The sequence below is a fragment of the Ictalurus furcatus genome, chromosome 6 (assembly GCF_023375685.1).
Source record: "Ictalurus furcatus strain D&B chromosome 6, Billie_1.0, whole genome shotgun sequence".
NCBI lineage: Eukaryota > Metazoa > Chordata > Actinopteri > Siluriformes > Ictaluridae > Ictalurus > Ictalurus furcatus.
In genome coordinates this window covers 22,122,410-22,140,973 of record NC_071260.1, presented here as the reverse complement: position 1 = coordinate 22,140,973, position 18,564 = coordinate 22,122,410, and the positions used below count along the sequence as shown (strand labels likewise).

At 38.3% G+C, this 18,564-nt stretch overlaps 1 protein-coding gene across 6 annotated transcripts in view; it reads left to right on the top strand.

Moving 5' to 3' along the window:
• Positions 1 to 18,564, top strand: part of stk39 (serine threonine kinase 39) — a 47,116-nt gene that overhangs the window by 4,352 nt on the left and 24,200 nt on the right. Inside the window, exons 5-16 of one of the 6 annotated variants that reach the window (XM_053627132.1) lie at positions 471 to 526; positions 2,627 to 2,736; positions 2,881 to 2,931; positions 3,035 to 3,133; positions 5,055 to 5,156; positions 5,624 to 5,757; positions 6,206 to 6,254; positions 6,347 to 6,412; positions 11,279 to 11,350; positions 14,319 to 14,441; positions 15,013 to 15,042; positions 15,499 to 15,555. In XM_053627132.1, coding sequence (XP_053483107.1) covers positions 471 to 526; positions 2,627 to 2,736; positions 2,881 to 2,931; positions 3,035 to 3,133; positions 5,055 to 5,156; positions 5,624 to 5,757; positions 6,206 to 6,254; positions 6,347 to 6,412; positions 11,279 to 11,350; positions 14,319 to 14,441; positions 15,013 to 15,042; positions 15,499 to 15,555 — 949 coding nt within the window. Of the gene's footprint in view, positions 1 to 470; positions 527 to 2,626; positions 2,737 to 2,880; positions 2,932 to 3,034; positions 3,209 to 5,054; positions 5,157 to 5,623; positions 5,758 to 6,205; positions 6,255 to 6,346; positions 6,413 to 11,278; positions 11,351 to 14,318; positions 14,442 to 15,012; positions 15,043 to 15,498; positions 15,556 to 18,564 lie in introns of all 6 variants that reach the window. The other 5 variants (XM_053627130.1, XM_053627133.1, XM_053627131.1 and 2 more) reach the window with 5 other exon arrangements.

Genomic DNA, 18,564 nt, shown 5'->3' with positions numbered 1-18,564 from the left:
AATTAATACAAACTGTGCATGGAAAAAAGCAGAGCTTTAGTCTCTGACGGTGGACAGACACAGTATTTGTGTTTAAAAGTGACGGTAAGTGAACGCAGTGCTGTAAGTGAATACTGCTGCCTGTGATACACTGAGAATAATCCAGCACTAAAATTCAAGACTCAAGATTCAAAGCTTTATTTGTCACTTGAATCTTGATTCTGGTCAGTGGAGATCCTATGGCAGTTGCCTTTCTGTTGCCAAGGATAGATGGGGGAGCATAGCAAAAGGGCTACAATATACCTACAGAGTGACCTATATTGTAGGTGTACCTGATAAAACAACCTGTGAATGAAGAAACAAGGTATGTGTAGCTAATAAACTGACAACTGGGTGTATATTGTATTGGAAAAAATAATTAACAGACATCTCTTGTGTCGTGAAGTCACAGAGGAATGAAAATACAATGTGTTCTTAATGTTTGACCTTAGGGATGTGAAAGCTGGGAACATCCTGCTGGGAGAGGACGGCTCAGTGCAGATAGCAGGTTTGGGTTTTTTTTGTTTTTTTGTTTTGTTTTTTTTTAATTCCATGAAATATAATACTTTGCACTGGAAACTCATTTGCATCATTTATATATATATTCTTCTGAGCACAATCATGCTTAAAATAATCACACTTTGTAGTATGTACAATCACATTTAGAATATGCTTAAATATGTTTCCAAAGGCTTGCAGCATGCTGCATGGTCAAGTAGCAAAACTAATCCTATTTAAAATGTTATTTTGTGAACAGCACCAATTAATATAGGATTAAAGGATTCCTGGAACTATAAAGGTTTTTTTTTTTATAGCTCTACTATTAATTAAACTTCCTTAGCTGTGAAAATGCTGCAGTAATTAGTTTGGGGAGGCAGACTGCACATGGCCAACATGCTATTTCTGGGTTTTATGAATGAGATTTATAGTGCTTTAGCTTAAACCCTTGCAGATGGTGTCAGTTCTATTTATCTACACAGAAGGAGTTAATAAACCGTTGTTTTGTGCCTTTTAAGCTGAGTGAAACCTGTTGGTAATTTTGTCTTTACACTGCATTAAATACTACAAAGTCGAGTCTATCCTTATTCCTCTCTGGGCTAGGTAGAAGATGTATGTAAAAAAAGTGTATATTTGGTGACACAAGGCTATAACAGAGAATATGTACTGAAAAAGAGGCTTGAAATGGGCATACTCATGGAGATTGTTTTCGTCCTGGTAAGTAAAGTGGCAAATCTAGTGCAGGCATGTTGATTTGATTTTATATAACCAATGCTGACCTTGTTTACTATTGATTAATGAAGACTGCAAACTGGGGAACATGTACACTCCTGTGTAAAGGCAAAACATTAAGCTTTTAATGGTCTGAACAACAAATCATTGGTCAGAATATTAGCAAGAATTAAACAAATGCAGTCCTGTGCTGCAGTGAATTGTTATCACTTATATAGTCTTCTTGCATACAAAGGTAAAATCATGATATAATGATTAAAATAAAATAAAATCAAATAAAAAGCTGTTACCTACAAGGCTTAAACATTTAAAGAAATCAAGGGGAAAAGCTACCCCATACTAAGTTAATTTATCTATTTGTTTAATTCTTGCTAATTTCCTGACCAAAGATTTGTTGTTAAAACCATTAAAAGCTAAATATATTGCCAATTTGGGCTTGGCCCATTTTAAAATTTTTTTAAATTTTTTTTGCCCAGAGTGTACTTCAAATAAGGGATGCACCAATCATGTAGTGAGTGTCAGTATCAGACTGAAATTGTCCTGAAACTCTCAATTGTTATCAGAAACAGATTGAGATATTTTTCTTTTTTTATTTTATTTTATATATATATATCAATTTGGACAAACCCATTATTGACTGTGGGGATGACTGACAGTCTAATGTTTATGCAAATAACTTATTTAGGAGTGTTTACAATTTCGGATAATTTGTTTTTATTTACCATCTCAATAGCTGTGAGAGAAAATGACAAACAGGGAGTCCTTAATCTTTTACACATTTTACTGTTATTATAGAGAATAGTGTCAGCACTGGATCAGTATTGGGGATTGCATGCATGCATAGCTTAAATAGGCAGAATTTTCCTGAAGTCCTGTGCATGTACCACATCTACAATGTTCAATACTGGCATTTGTACATATTATAAATTGTGACTATTAGATACAGGACACAGTGGCTTAGTGGTTAGTATGTTTGCATGTTCTCCCCGAGGGCTTTCCTCCCCAATGACGTGTTGTAGGCTGATTGGCATTTTCAAATTGTCCTTAGTGTGTGAACGGGTGTGTGAGTGTATCCAATTGTGCCTTGTGATGGGTTAGCACCCCGTCCAGTGCCGCAAGTCCCTTGGGATAGGCTCCGGGGTCCCTGCGACCCTTTGTAGGATAAGAAAATAGATCGATGGATGGACTATTAGATACATTGAAACATAATGTAAAAAAAAAAAAACATTGAGGAATCATTTAATATTTATCTAGTCTAGTTGATTCTACATTGTATGCTTATTTTGCTTATTTATTTTATTAAGCCAGTTTAGGAAAAGTATTGAACTGTGACAGATTTGACTTTTCCAGTTAATCACATGAATAATTGTCACTGCAGACTTCGGTGTGAGTGCATTTCTGTCGACCGGAGGAGACGTAACCAGACATAAAGTTAGGAAAACGTTTGTGGGAACTCCATGTTGGATGGCTCCAGAAGTGATGGAACAGGTAGGATTGTTCATGAAATTAGCATTACTGTTGCTCATAGTAACTGTCTGCCTCCAGCTTGCCTGCAGCTTAAGACACGGGGACCACACAGGGACGACTGTCAGTTCTGCCAGAAAAATTCACTAGACCAGTTGTGTTTTTCAGGATTTTGCAATACTGCCACGTGCAGGAACAGGCAGACAGATGCAAATGCAGGTAAAAGATGTTTATTAATATCCAGGCAGACAAATCCAAGAAAACTCAGACTCGAGAAACAGGAAGATAAGATAAGATAAGATAATACTTTATTAATCCCCAGATGGAGAAATTAGGGTGTCATGGATGGTCAGGCGATCAACAAACAGGATATCAAAGGCAAGACAATCTCAAAGCCACTGGGCAAAAAGAGGTCAATAACGTAAGCACGAGCAGAGTGATAAACAGGTTTGGTCTCGTCACGAACACAAGGAATGGCATGTATACTTCACAAAGAGTGAGTGAATGGAAAGTCCTTTTATATTGTGCTGTGATTGTGCTGTGAATTGGATGCAGGTGTGCGTGATTAGAATGAAGGTGAGAGTGAGTGTGCCAATGTGTGAGTAGAGTGTTCTGGGAATTGCAGTCCATGGCGGCCATGTTTGTAGGCCGCAGTGCAGGATGGGAAACAGAGTTCGTGGCATGAGTAGACCTAACAAATACCAGGGTTTTTTCCTGGGTCAAAAATGGCCTTTGGTGGTGGCTGACAGACATGGTCATCCACACACACAGTAAAAAGTACCCTACTCACGTGATCTGCGAGCCCAATACTGACAATAAATTGAAAATAAATGCAAAGAAACAGTTTGTGATTTTTGCTTATCGTATTGAAATAAAAAAGCTGTTATTTTTTTTCCGACTGGCTTTCATAGCTTTGTAAGATAAGATCCTTCTTTGCTAGACCTGATAATTATTTTGGTATATAATCATATCAATTTTAAAAAGTAGCATTAAAAATTAATGTTAAATTAAATTAAAATTTATTTTAATGAATAGTCTAATTTTCTACCGTATACAACTGAATAAAATTAGCAGCTGGCTAAGAACAACTTGCTTTGTGCTTTGTTCTGGTTTCACCCCACTCCAGTCTAAACTAAATTATTTTTATACGTAATTTACTTCACATTGTCATATAAATAACCTGAAAATATTGTGGATTATTAAGGCTAAATCTTACTAACCACTCTTGTTAAACGGGGTAAGCACACTTCTTATTTCAGAGGTGTTCAGAGTAAATGATTTGTTAGACACCGATTCAGACAGTGACGTCTCGTGAGTTCAATGTTGGACAGATCAGTTCAAGATCAGATCAAGGAGTCATTAGGTCGCAAATCGGACATTAGCGGAGGAGGACGCGTTGTGTGCTAATCCCACCTGTTAGGACATCGCAAAAGATTTGTGTCAACACAGAAAACACTTCATCACTGGATGGATTTTTAGTGGAGTTTTTGTCAGCTGCATGTGCAGAACGCTGGTCAGAGAAGATAAGGCAATGTTTTTTGAGCACAATTCACATCCAGCTGTAATTCAGGAAAAAAACTATTCTCTGAATGCACCATGTGAGACATAGATTCAGTCTTCTGACCTTTTACTGTTGTGTCAGATGATTTTGATGTGCAAGGGATAGGGCGCATAGTGGCTGAGTGGTTAGCACGTTCACCTCACGCCTCGTGGGTTGGAAGTTCGTTTCCCACCGCTGCGGAATATGTGCGGAGTAACCCCCGTGCTGCGGGTGTTTCCTCCGGGTACTGCGGTTTCCTCCCCGAGTCCAAAGACCTGCACGGTAGGCTGATAGGCATGTCCTAAGTGTCCGTAGTGTATGAATGGGTGTGTGAATGTGTATGTGAGTGTGCCCTGCGATGGATTGGCACCCTGTCCAGGGTGTACCCCGCCTTGTGCCCATGCTCCCTGTGATAGGCTCCAGGTTCCCCGTGACCCAGTAGGACAAGCGGTTTAGAAAATGGATGGATGTGCGAGGGAGAGAGAGCAAAGAGTGCAAACAGTGCTTAGTTTGAAGACAGAGAGAGCGTGCAGGGGAGGGGCTCTCTGCTCATTCTTTCCATCGGTTAACATGCGCCCTATCACAAGCGCAGCAGTCATCTACATCACTCATAAATCACAATAACTGATCAAATAAGGCTTTGGTGGGACAAAAATTCGTTTTGGTGGCCGCCAAACAATTTTCAATGCAGGAAAATCCCTGAATACACACATGTTTAATTTGAACGTTTTGATACTGTATCTTAGAATTTGCTTTCTCCGAGGAGTTATCTGTTATGCATATTGGCTTCTATTACCTGTAGGTACGAGGTTATGATTTCAAAGCTGACATTTGGAGTTTTGGGATCACTGCCATAGAATTGGCCACAGGATCTGCACCCTATCATCGATACCCACCTATGAAGGTGAGGGTATTATTTCCTGTTTTCAACACTGAGTAGAGAATAGACATCAGACAACTGAAAAATAGAAAACACACTGAGAAGTGTTGAATTATTTTCTATGTAAATGTTTTGTAAGCTTGACTAGAGGGTAATTATATTTAGGAAATCTGGAAAATCTTTTAAGAAACTAATATATTATCAGTATGCTCTTTGACTCGCTGGAGTCGTTACTCTACACTGTAACAAGCAAGACATGACATAGTTATGCCATGAAGGTTATGCTATGTTGTAAATATTCTAGAAGTTTCCTTAACCAAAAAATACTTGCAGTGCTGCGATGCCATTTATTGCTGTCCTCTATGGAATACATACAGTAGCGTTTCCTTGTAAATTGTGTATAGTTTAATTGAGACATCTTGCAATGCTGTGCAGTTTTTTTTTTGACCAGCCATTGATTATGACCCTGATTTCCTCACCCTGTTGTGTAGGTCTTAATGCTGACACTGCAGAATGATCCCCCAACCTTAGAGACAGAAGTGGAGGATAAAGAGATGCTCAAGAAATATGGGAAATCTTTTAGGAAATTAATAACTCTGTGCCTTCAAAAGGACCCGACTAAGAGGTATGTTATTCCATTTCCCCATTAGGAAATCTAGATGAACAACGAATTACTAGAGGAAATTTGTTTGAAAGTTTATTGAATAATTATCATTTTTCAGTGTGCTTTATTGTGCGCAAAAAAGAAAATCTCTCTCCGGGCTTCTACATTGTGCCATATGTTCAGTCACAATCAATAAAGGGATTCAGTGTTATAAAGCTCCCAGTAGAAAAACTCAATTATGGTCAAATTGATATAAATGAGCCCATGCCAGTAGCTATACCAAAGGCTTACTCTAAAATACGTTCTGTGCATATGTAATTACGCTAAATATTCTCTGTTGTGTACAGGGAACTCTTACCTTAATCTTAACTTAATGACCTGTTCTGGTTAATGCAGGAAATATAAGGCTAATTTAAGAATGCTCATGACATGTTTATATATACTCAAGCACATTTTCACATCTCCACAGGCCAACTGCGTCAGAACTTTTGAAATGTAAATTCTTCCAAAAAGCCAAGGTACAGTTTTATTTATATATTTTACTTGCAGTTCAGACAGGTTGCTGTGCTTTAAAGTTTAAAAGCTTTTCTTTTCTGCTTTACCATCATAGAACCGGGAATACTTGATTGAAAAGCTGCTTTGTAAAGGACCAAATATAAGCCAAAGAGCTAAAAAGGTATTTCATTTTCATCACACGTTGCTCTGAGCCACTACGGCCATCACAGTGCACCTTGTACTGACTTGCTGTGGTGTGTGGGGTTTGGTCAGTGTGGTGCTTTCTTTTTAGAATACTGCCGCTACACACTGCTGCTTTTTCCACAAGGTCTAAACACTCTAGTTACAGAGAGAGGAGAAAGACTTCTTTCAGCGTTTCCATTCTGGTCTTTCTGTGGTGTTCAGGTACACGCCTGCCATGTGATTGCAGCTGTGTATGGCTATTAGACAAAAAATTAAATAAATAAATATATATATATATATATATATATATATATATATATATATATATATACACACACACCAGACATTTTAATCCACAATATATTTGTTTATTCCTGAGGCTGTTCTTAAATATTGACAAGGAAGATTGAGTTGCATATTTTTAAAATCTTTATTTGCAGCAGCTGAGGTAAACACATTAATCACAACCTTTTAATTAACGATGTTACATACTACAGAAATACATAAATAATCGCAGTGTCAATAACACAATAATCGCAGTGTCCTCTAAAGATCTTGTATACACTGAGAATAGTGTGATAAGTGATAATCTCATATACAGCATATAGAGAATAGTGCAATAAGTGATAATCTCATATACAGCATATCGAGAATAGTGCGATGAGTGATAATCTCATATACAGCATATCGAGAATAGTGCGATGAGTGATAATCTCATATACAGCATATCGAGAATAGTGTGATGAGTGATAATCTCATATACAGCATATCGAGAATAGTGCGATGAGTGATAATCTCATATACAGCATATTGAGAATAGTGTGATGAGTGATAATCTCATATACAGCATATCGAGAATAGTGTGATGAGTGATAATCTCATATACAACATATCGAGAATAGTGTGATAAGTGATAATCTCATATACAGCATATCGAGAATAGTGTGATAAGTGATAATCCTATATATAGCATATCGAGAGGAGTGTGATAAGTGATAATCTCATATACAGCATATCGAGAATAGTGTGATAAGTGATAAACTCATATACAGCATATCGAGAATAGTGTGATAAGTGATAATCCTATATACAACATATCGAGAATAGTGTGATGAGCGATAATTTCATGGAGACAAGAAACAGAAGGGTAAAAATAGACAGACTAATTAATGGCTAAACACAGAACAGGTACACACATTAGTTAACCAGTGACAGGACAGGGTGGAGACAGGAACAAAACAAATCCACAGGGCAATGTAAACAAAAAGCATATGGCGAGAACTCAGAAACGAGAGCAGCACTCATTGGGCTTGGAAACATGCAATGCACTGTGGGGGAATTTGTGACGATGTCCTTAAAGAAACATTACATCATGGAATCTGTATCACTGCCTGTTTGAATACCTGGCAGGCAGCTATGTAAAAGCTATATAAAAAACACTATTACAGTATATTTATCACTACATACAGTAACTTTAATTAATGGAATAAAACTGATAAGATCAATAATGTATAACACTGCATATATATATATATATATATATATATATATATACACACACACACACACACACACACACACAAAGTTTTATTTAGACGTTTCCCTAATTGTCATTGGCTGCAATCTAAAATGATTGTAGTCTGTGCTGAGAAAACAAATGGACAGCTGCAACTACTAATCATTTTGTTAATAGAAAACCAAGTCAACCGCTATGGAATTACCTTTGCAAATACTAATAATTTGCTCACGAATGAAATAGAATATCATTTATAAATATAAATAATAATCTGAATAATATTATAAAAGCCCATGCTTTAGACATGAGACATGGTTACAAGTAATTGCATCAAGTCCTGTATAGGCATGAATAAATGAATGCGTTTGTCTCTGATTCAAAAGCAACCTACCTTGCTGAAAAAGCAGTGACTTTCTTCCCTTTTTCCATCATTTGACCTTTTGCCCGTTCTATTTTAAGCGGTAACTGTCCCAGACAGCAGCACCACTGCCAAACCTCGTGTCGTTCGTTTCTATAGATTATGTAGCCTTTGTATCTGGTTGTCAGTGCACAAATGCAATCAGGTAGGAAACAGGAACGAGCAGAAAACATCAGCCATGCAGAACGAATGCACTGCCAACTCGTGCATTCAGGGGACTGTAACGTATCTAGGTCCCGACCAGTGATAAAGACAAATGGGGTTTAATGTGGTTGCTTAGGCAACTGAGCGCTCCACTTAAACACAACCATTTACATGCTAGGCTGCTTTTTGCTCACAGTCTGAGTGTGAGATCAGAGTGAGATCAGAATTCTCTCCTTTTGCCTTCAGCCTAAAAAAGGAAGAACAGAGCACACATCAGAGAGAATGAATGAACAGGAAGTAACATGGATGAAAGGTGTGTGACTAAAGAAGCTGAAGCTGTGAAACATGCCTCTGTGACAGTGTATTTACAGGAAATCTATTTATAACTTTTATATCACTTTTTTGTGTGTGTGATAAGTGGCTCCATTTTAATAGAACCCGGAATGACCTTGGTAGAGTATCCTTAAAATCTCAGCATGAATAATACACCTGTGCCATAAGACTAAAAGCTTCATAATTACCACACCACTTTAATGTTGCTGTGTCACTGTAAGGATTCACAATGGCTTTCGTCTTGCCTCTGGAGAGCTTAGCGTTGCTGTCGCTGCATTTGGTAATCGATTACAGTCAGTGAATTAGCATGAGCATAGAAAAACAGAGCAGAAGCCTTTATACAGTCACATCTGATGAGCTGGGACAGAGTGTGTGAATACTTCTGACAGCAGTTGCCTTCATCCTGATCTTAGTATGCAGGGGTGGGAACCTTTGGGAAATGCAATTTTAATAGTACGACGGAGAAGATGATTATGGCAGCACAACTGAATAATTGGACTTATAAGCAGATGATGCTGTTACTTGGCAGGCATTGCTGCAATGGATCATAAAAGGAGAGCATATTCGGGTGTTTTAATTAGTTTCATTGTTCAACGAGGCTCTGATGAAATAGTAAGCTTTTATAACGTTTCTGCCTTTTAACTTTGTGCCTGTTACTCATTGTTTAATAGAAATGTGTATAGTTATTGTGGAAATGGAGAGTACAAGAAAAACATTGTCACTTGAAAATTCTTTGACCTGAGCACTTCTGAAACCGGATCCAATCCCCCCCCCCCTCTCTCTATTGCTTTACAGCTCACTTTTTCTGGCTTTTCTCAAGTCAGACTTTTCCAGAGCCACTGTACTGTAGTGACTGGTGTAGATGAATGAATACCCTGCCCTTTTCAACTTTTACTAGAGTCTGTAAAAGTGGGGGAAAAAATATGCTGGTCTGATGACCTTGAAAAAGCAGAGTGAGGACACTGAATGATAAAATCAATATTTGACTTTACAGTGGTAATTTTTTTGTTCATTGGCATGGACCGAGCTTCACCTGACGCTTTTAGGTGGATCACAACTCTTTCAGCACACTTAGTTGTTGATATATGAATGGATAAACTGACCAGTAAGTGTTCATTTCTCTGAACAGTGATGTGCACACGTCACACATGATCATGGCGGTCAGAACTGCTGTAGTGTTGCTGTTTGGCCAACAGGGGGCAGGTGAGTTCTTTGGTTTCAGTCAGGCAGTATGTCAGGAGCTACGTGATGAGCTTGTTTCAGCAGGACAGGCGTGGCCAGTACCTAATTAACTCATCTCAATAATTATTTTATGGCATGAATTCAGTAGAGCTGTAGATGCTATGCTGAAGAGATGGAAATATTGCATGCACAGAATATGAAGAATAAATGCATTCCATTGCTTCCTTTCTCTTACCATTGCTTGTTATGTGGATTGCGTTTGTGTTTTACACAGTATATGTTATGCGTTTGGCATAATAGAGAGTGAGTAATAAAGGTGAGTAAATATGTATGCAGACAGTCAGAGTGTAGTGGGTGTTCTGGCACATAAAATATTTGTTTTTTATGTGTAGGTGTGAGGTCTAGGATTGCTGACCTTTTCATCATATTCACATACTCAGAGCTTGTAGATGATGTCTGAACAGATTATATAAATATATACATATACACACACACACATTACGTGTGTGTGTGTGTGTATATATATATATATATATATATATATATATATATATATATATATATATATATATATGTATATATATATATATATATATATATATATATGTATATGTATATGTATGTGTGTGTATATATACATATATATATATATATATATATATATATATATATACACACACACACACACACACACAGACACAGTACTGTGCAAAAGTTTTAGGCACCCTATTTTTTGTAGTACATACTTTATTAGAGTGTTTTAGTTCATGACTTCTACATTATCGAGTCAGTACAAAAAACATTTTAGATTTCCAAACATTAGTTTCCAGCACAAAGTTAAATGCTACAAAAAATGTTTGTATGACAGTAAAGAAAGCAGCATATTATGTAAGAGACACAGAAACAAAAACCAAAATGAAGGCTGCTGGGTTTTTGCTGCAAAAATACAAAGCAAGTGCAACAGTCAAAGTCTCCAGAAGAACCGTTTCTGGTTCTGCAGGATGCTCAATAAAACTTACAGCAATTTTTCCTTATAAAACTGCACACATTGTACCAGCGACTACTAATTAATTGTTTTTTAGAGTAAAGGGCCGTCACACTAAATATCAGCTTTCATCTATTACTGTTTACTGCTCTTTATAGTATTTTTTAAATGTAGAAACATTTCATTTCATTATTTGTGAAGGCATCTACAGTGTTTCTTTGCATCTGCCTAAGACTATTGCACAGTACTGTATATATTTGTTTATTATTGTATTGTTTTGCTGAAGGTGCCAGTGGAGAGGCACAGGAATGCTGGCCTGCCGGTGTGTTCAGAGAGAGAGCATGACGCTGGGAGAAGGGTACATGCTCCATCATTTGACTCTTAGCTGTAGCTGCCTTTCAGCTTTGTAGATTGGAGTGCTCTGTAAATTTGTAGGCCTTGTAGATAGAGATGCACCGATGTATCGGCCGATTAAAAACATCCGATGATCAGGGCCGATTATATCCTGCCAATCAAAAGAGGGCGGAAAAACACATTGATTTAGTGCTGTGTGTAAAGATGATGTCTCTTGTGTGGAATGACGACATAACTGCAGTTTGTAAACTCTGCACTGCTAACATTTTACACTGGAAGTGAGCAACAGTGAAGCGGGAGTTTCAGCGTCCAGGCAATTTTTTTTTCCCATGCTGCTCGTGCTGAATTAAAGCGCCAGTACATGGTTGAAAGATTTAAATGAAGACTGTTTGACAAAAAAGTATATATTGCACAGAAAAATATATTTGTAGAGTAGTATGTTTCATATCCTTAATGTTAATATGAGTTAATATCATCAAAAAAAAGTTTATATTAGACCTAAATATTACCAATTTGATGTCACTGATGAAGTAGAAATGCTTTTCTTTGTGGTGAGTGAATGTGAAACCTAACAGGAGGTTTTTTAGAATTCACTCAATGTTAATATGAATTAAAAACATTCAATAAGTTAAGAACTCTTACTTTAATCTTCAGAATTTAGTTCATGTGTTAATGTTAATTAGTAGGGATGCACCGAATGTTTGGCAACCGAAATTATTCGGCCGAAAATAGCAAAAAAAAGCATTTTCGGTGTTTGGCCGAATAAGTGAAAAGGCCGAATAAATTTGACCGAACAAGGCGTGTTTGATGACGTGACCAAATAGCCTAGCAACCAGAGTGAGACGCGCGAATGTCACGACCTCGATGAGGGGGTGTGCGCATGCGCGAGCTACGTGCACGAGCAACGTGCTCTTCGGATGTTTACTTTTTTGTTTCTGTTCCGGAGTATTCTGTCACATCGCGAGACGTAAGGGAGTAGAGTACAGAAGCAGGTAAAGACGTATTTATTTAAGGGCAGGCAGTCAAATCCAAATCGCAATCCAAAAAACGTAGTCAAGACAGGCAAAGGGACTAAATGAACTAATCTATAGTTTAAACTAACTAAATCTATCAAGGAACTTAACATTAACAACGTATCTAACTATACTATATCTACTATAATACTCCGCGAGGTGTACAGGGACGCGAGCGGTGTATATCCCCAATATAATCAGCTGTATAGAACCGAATAGAACCATTTTTACACTCTTGTCAATGCACTTTTTAATGCACTTTTTTGTTGTAGGCTACAGAGTGTTCCATTCTTTCAGCAGTCAGTTATAGGCCTAACATAGGCTATTCAAGGGGGGCTCAAAGATGACCACATCAAAATATTTTTATTTTACTTTTATTTATTTATTTAAAGTAATATTGTGCCTTGGTGGTAGCCTATGCCTGCTGGAATGAAAAAAAATGTTCAGTGTTAAATAAATATTTTGAAATTGTAGTTTTTGTAATTGATTTGTGCTTTGAAAAGCAAGACAAAATAGTAAAAAGCACATTTTGACTATTTAATTTATGCAATGGTGAAAAAAATGGCAAAATAAATGGAAAAAATGCGAAAAAAACGTGTTTGGTTTCGGCCTTCGGCTTTCGGCCAAGTTTTTCATTATATTCTATTTCGGAATTTTCATTTCGGTGCATCCCTATTAATTAGAGTAATGTGTTTCCTGTTTATGAGACCAGTTACTGTGAAACAACTTGTTGAAATGGAGAGAATAAAGGTTTTTTGCATTTCCTTCAGAATTGTGGAATTAATTATTATTAATTTAAAAGAAGGCATAAAAGGCAGAATTATCGGTATCGGTTATCGGTGTCGGCCGATATCACTCTGAATAATCGGTTATCAGTGTCGGCCGATATCACTCTGAATAATCGGTTATCGGTACTGGCCAGTATCACTCTGAATAATCGGTTATCCGTATTGGCTGAGAAATTTAGTATCGGTGCATCACTATTTGTAGATTTAGTTCTCTTTTCAATTGGTGTGTACATGTGTGCACGTGTGGATGTGTTGTCTTTCATCACTTTTGTACGCTGTAATCCTAGTCACTGGTGTTGTGTAAATCTAAAAGATTTTTTTGAGCGGGACGCTTTAAAGCTAGATTAACCCCTTAAATGCTCAGGACCCACAGGGTGGGGTGGGGTGAAGATGGGGGTGGGGGTGGAGCAGTTCAAACTTACATCATCATCACTGTAACTACATACATTTATCCTATATTAGTTTCACTGTAATTACTGAATAATATGCGTTAAGATGAATATCTAAATTATAAGCCAGGATTTGAAGGGTCTAAATTTGGGTTAACATAGGAAAGAATTATTTGGATTTGTTCAGTTTTTTTTATCAGAACAAAGCTGATCCCTGGACCAGCTTTCACTTGACAGTAGGTTTGTTTAGAAGGAGATTCTGTATATTATGTGATTTGGCACTAATATTCCTACATTTGTTTTTTAAGACAACTAGACAGATTGAATAGGTTTATGCTGTTTGCTATTTATTTGTACATTTCCAGGATCATTGATTTGGATGTGGAGAATTGTTTCCAGTCACTGTTATGATAAAAGACCACACACATTCATTAGGATTTGTAAAAAAAAAAAAAAAAAAAAAAAAAAAAAAAAAAAATAGCATGTAACCCATGACCTACAGTAAAGTTTGATCATTGCTGAACAATTAATTTTACACATGCGGCAACATTTAGCACACTTCTAACATTGGTGAACTTTTAGAATTCACTGCAATGGGTTTGTCACTTCAGGATATAAATTGATATCCCTTTTATTGATTAACAATTATGAGACATCAGCGCGCAAATCAGCACCGATTCTCAGTGTAAAAGTGTCCCAAACTGAATGAATTTCCGAGACCGTGTGCTGTCCTTGGCCTATGAAGGTTTACACTGGCGTGAGAATGTCTGTGTCCTGCTTAGGTGAGACGAGTGCCAGGATCAAGCGGTCGCTTGCACAAGACAGAGGATGGAGACTGGGAATGGAGTGATGATGAGATGGATGAAAGGAGTGAAGAAGGGAAGGCAGCTGTCAATCAAGGAAGGGTAGGTGTGATCTTATTCTGTATGTTTCATCTCATGTGAGGAAAACTAAATAAAAAATGTAAGTGTTGTGTTAGATTTCACTCATTGTACTTCCATTACATGTATTTTCCTTTGCTAGACATTAAAATTGCACAACATTTAGCTATAATTACTCTGTATGTACAGCCTCTGACGTTTATAAATATCCCGTACAGCCTCAGCTGTAAATATTTTACTCTGTGTACATTTCTGTATCCTTAACGAGAGACATGTTCTTCAGGCTTTAAAACAGCATGAGCATGGAGGAGACACACCTCTCCGCTTTGTTATTCTCTTTGACTGGTGCATGTGGAATGTATAACTCACTGTGTGCTCGAGTCAGGAATAAAAATCAAACCCCCTCCACCGAAAATCAGCCGCAAATCAGCGTGCGCTAATGAGGCTGGAGATGCATCGCTTCTGTGTATTGTTTATCATAAAATGCAAATGAGCCGGTGCTGATTACACTCCTACACAAACAGCTACATCTGTCTGTCATTCTTTGTGGGAGAAAACGTACATAATATAATCCTGTCTCTTAATTGCTTTTCAGTCACGGAGGGTCAAAGATGAAAACCAGCATGTAAGTGCTCCTTTTCTCTCCTCATATTGGAGCTTGTTTATGGTTAACTTATCAGCACTGAGAATTTGTGTTTTGGTACTTGAAATGGAAGAAACGTATTTCAGCACTCATAAACGTGCAAACATGAACACAAACAGGGATAACAGACAGACAATGCCTCCATTGTGTCATAACCCTTTTTAATTATCCACTGAAGGATTGTTTTATAATGTAATTTCAATGTCTGGGTTGTGCATTGATTGTTTAATAAACTAAGTTATATATGAATGTAGAATATTTGACAAACAAACACCAAGTATTAGATATGCAGAGTTACAAGCATGTGCGTGTATGGTCACATTTCCTTTTGGGCTCTGTGAATGTTCAGAAACCATTTCCCAAAAGCTGAATGAGAGAGCGCTTGCTATTCTTCCACTCCCCATGTGCATCCTTTTTTTTTTTCTTTTTTTATTGCAGGGGGAAGTGAATGCCAACAATGTCCCTATAGAAGGCCTGTCCATTCAGCATCCCCAGGTGAGGGCTGCGTGTGGAAGTGGATGTGATTTGTCTTGATTCACTAACCCTGTGTCCCATGCTGAGCGGCTGTGCAGCCTAGACAGGCCTGGAGGAAGCCTTCCACATCTAGTGTTCTCTCTATTACATTTAGAACAGCTACTGAGCTGTTTTCTCTCTCGTTTCTCTCATTTCATCCCCTGTCATTCTTATTTACTCTCTGTTTTGCTGTTTGTCTCTTGAGCTAGGAATGTTTAAAAAAAAAAACAAGAAAAATTTTAACAAATTAACAAAACAGAACAGATTAACAAGTCATTACAGTGCTACTATACAGTTCAATGAGTGGTGTTAAATTAACAGCTGTAGGGAACATTGGAGACTAGTCTAGTTACACCAGTCTCAAAATATAGTACATAGTAGGTGTTAATTTAGCACCCTGGCATTTCAGAGTGTGACGCCGTAATTAAGTAAAAAGAAAATCTGTGGCTATCTTCAAAAGCCCCAAGTGCTTTTGCTGCTAAGCAATTGTAACCTCATGGTAAACATTTCTAACTGTGAGCTTTAGTTTAGGGTTTGTAGAAGTGTTGAATTAAACTGTAATTTAACAGCTGCTGGTTACATTGGACACCAGTTTAGGTATACCAGTCTCAGATGTGCATAGTAGGTGTTAATTTAGCAGTTCATCAGTCTTGATTGATAGTGCCTTTTAATCAAGTGTACTTGTTGGGATTAATATATTTAAACAGATTCCTTTTCCATTATTTGCAAATTTAAATAGGAAATCATATCACAAACCCTATACTACAGTGCATCCGGAAAGTATTCCCAGAGCTTCACTTTTTCCACATTTTGTTATGTTACAGCCTTATTCCAAAATGGATTAAATTCATTATTTTCCTCAAAATTCTACAAACAATACCCCATAATGACAACGTGAAAGAAGTTTGTGTGAAATCTTTGCAAATTTATTAAAAATAAAAAACAAAAAAAGCACTTGTACAGTATCTCACAAAAGTGAGTACACCCCTCACATTTTTGTAAATATTTGATTATATCTTTTGATGTGACAACACTGAAGAATTGACACTTTGCTACAATGTAAAGTAGTGAGTGTACACCTTGTATAACAGTGTAAATTTGCTGTCCCCTCAAAATAACTCAACACACAGCCATTAATGTCTACCCACTGGCAACAAAAGTGAGTACACCCCTAAGTGAAAATGTCCAAATTGGGCCCAAAGTGTCAAGATTTTGTGTGGCCACCATTATTTTCCAGCACTGCCTTAATCCTCTTGGGCATGGAGTTCACCAGAGCTTCACAGGTTGCCACTGGAGTCCTCTTCCACTCCTCCATGACGACATCATGGAGCTGGTGGATGTTAGAGACCTTGTGCTCCTCCACCTTCCGTTTGAGGATTCCCCACAGATGCTCAATAGGGTTTAGTCCATCACCTTCACCCTCAGCTTCTTTAGCAAGGCAGTAGTCGTCTTGGAGGTATGTTTGGGGTTGTTATCATGCTGGAATACTGCCCTGCGGCCCAGTCTCCGAAGGGAGGGGATCATGCTGTGCTTCAGTATGTCACAGTACATGTTGGCATTCCTGGTTCCCTCACTGAACTGTAGCTCCCCAGTGCCGGCAGCACTCATGCAGCCCCAGACCATGACACTCCCACCACCATGCTTGACTGTAGGCAAGACACACTTGTCTTTGTACTCCTCACCTGGTTGCTGCCACACACGCTCGACGCCATCTGAACCAAATAAGTTTATCTTGGTCTCATCAGACCACAGGACATGGTTCCAGTAATCCATGTCCTTAGTCTGCCTGTCTTCAGCAAACTGTTTGCGGGCTTTCTTGTGCATCATCTTTAGAGAGGCTTCCTTCTGTGACGACAGCCATGCAGACCAATTTGATGCAGTGTGCCGCGTATGGTCTGAGCACTGACAGGCTGACCCCCCACCCCTTCAACCTCTGCAGCAATGCTGGCAGCACTCATACATCTATTTCCCAAAGACAACCTCTGGATATGACGCTGAGCACGTGCACTCAACTTCTTTGGTCGACCATGGCGAGGTCTGTTCTGAGTGGAACCTGTCCTGTTAAACCGCTGTATGGTCTTGGCCACCGTGCTGCAGCTCAGTGTCAGGGTCCTGGCAATCTTCTTATAGCCTAGGCCATCTTCATGTAGAGCAACAATTCTTTTTTTTCAGATCCTCAGAGAGTTCTTTGCCATGAGGTGCCATGTTGAACTTCCAGTGACCAGTATGAGGGAGTGTGAGAGCGATGACACCCAATTTAACACACCTGCTCCCCATTCACACCTGAGACCTTGTAACACTAACAAGTCACATGACACCGGGGAAGGAAAATGGCTAATTGGGCCCAATTTGGATATTTTCACTTAGGGGTGTACTCACTTTTGTTGCCAGTGGGTAGACATTAATGGCTGTGTGTTGAATTATTTTGAGGGGACAGCAGATTTTACAGATTGTTACACAAGCTGTACACTCACTACTTTACATTGTAGCAAAGTGTCATTTCTTCAGTGATGTCACATGAAAAGTTATAATCAAATATTTCCAAAAATGTGAGGGGTGTACTTACTTTTGTGAGATACTGTACATAAGTATTTACAGATTTTGCCATGACACTCAAAATTGAGCTCATGTGCATCTTGTTTCCACTGATCATCCTTGAGATGTTTCTACTTGATTGGAGTCCACCTGTGGAAAATTCAGTTGATTGGACATGATTTGGAAAGCCGCACACTTGTCTATATAAGGTCCCACAGCTAACAATGCATGTCAGAGCACAAACCAAGCCATGAAGTCCAAGGAATTGTCTGTAGACCTCCGAGACAGGATTGTATCGAGGCACAGATCTGGGGAAGGGTACAGAAACATTTCTGCAGCATTGAAGGTCCCAATGAGCACAGTGGCCTCCATCATCCGTAAATGGAAGAAGTTTGGAACCACCAGGACTCTTCCTAGAGCTGGCCGCCTGGCCAAACTGAGCGAACGGGGGAGAAG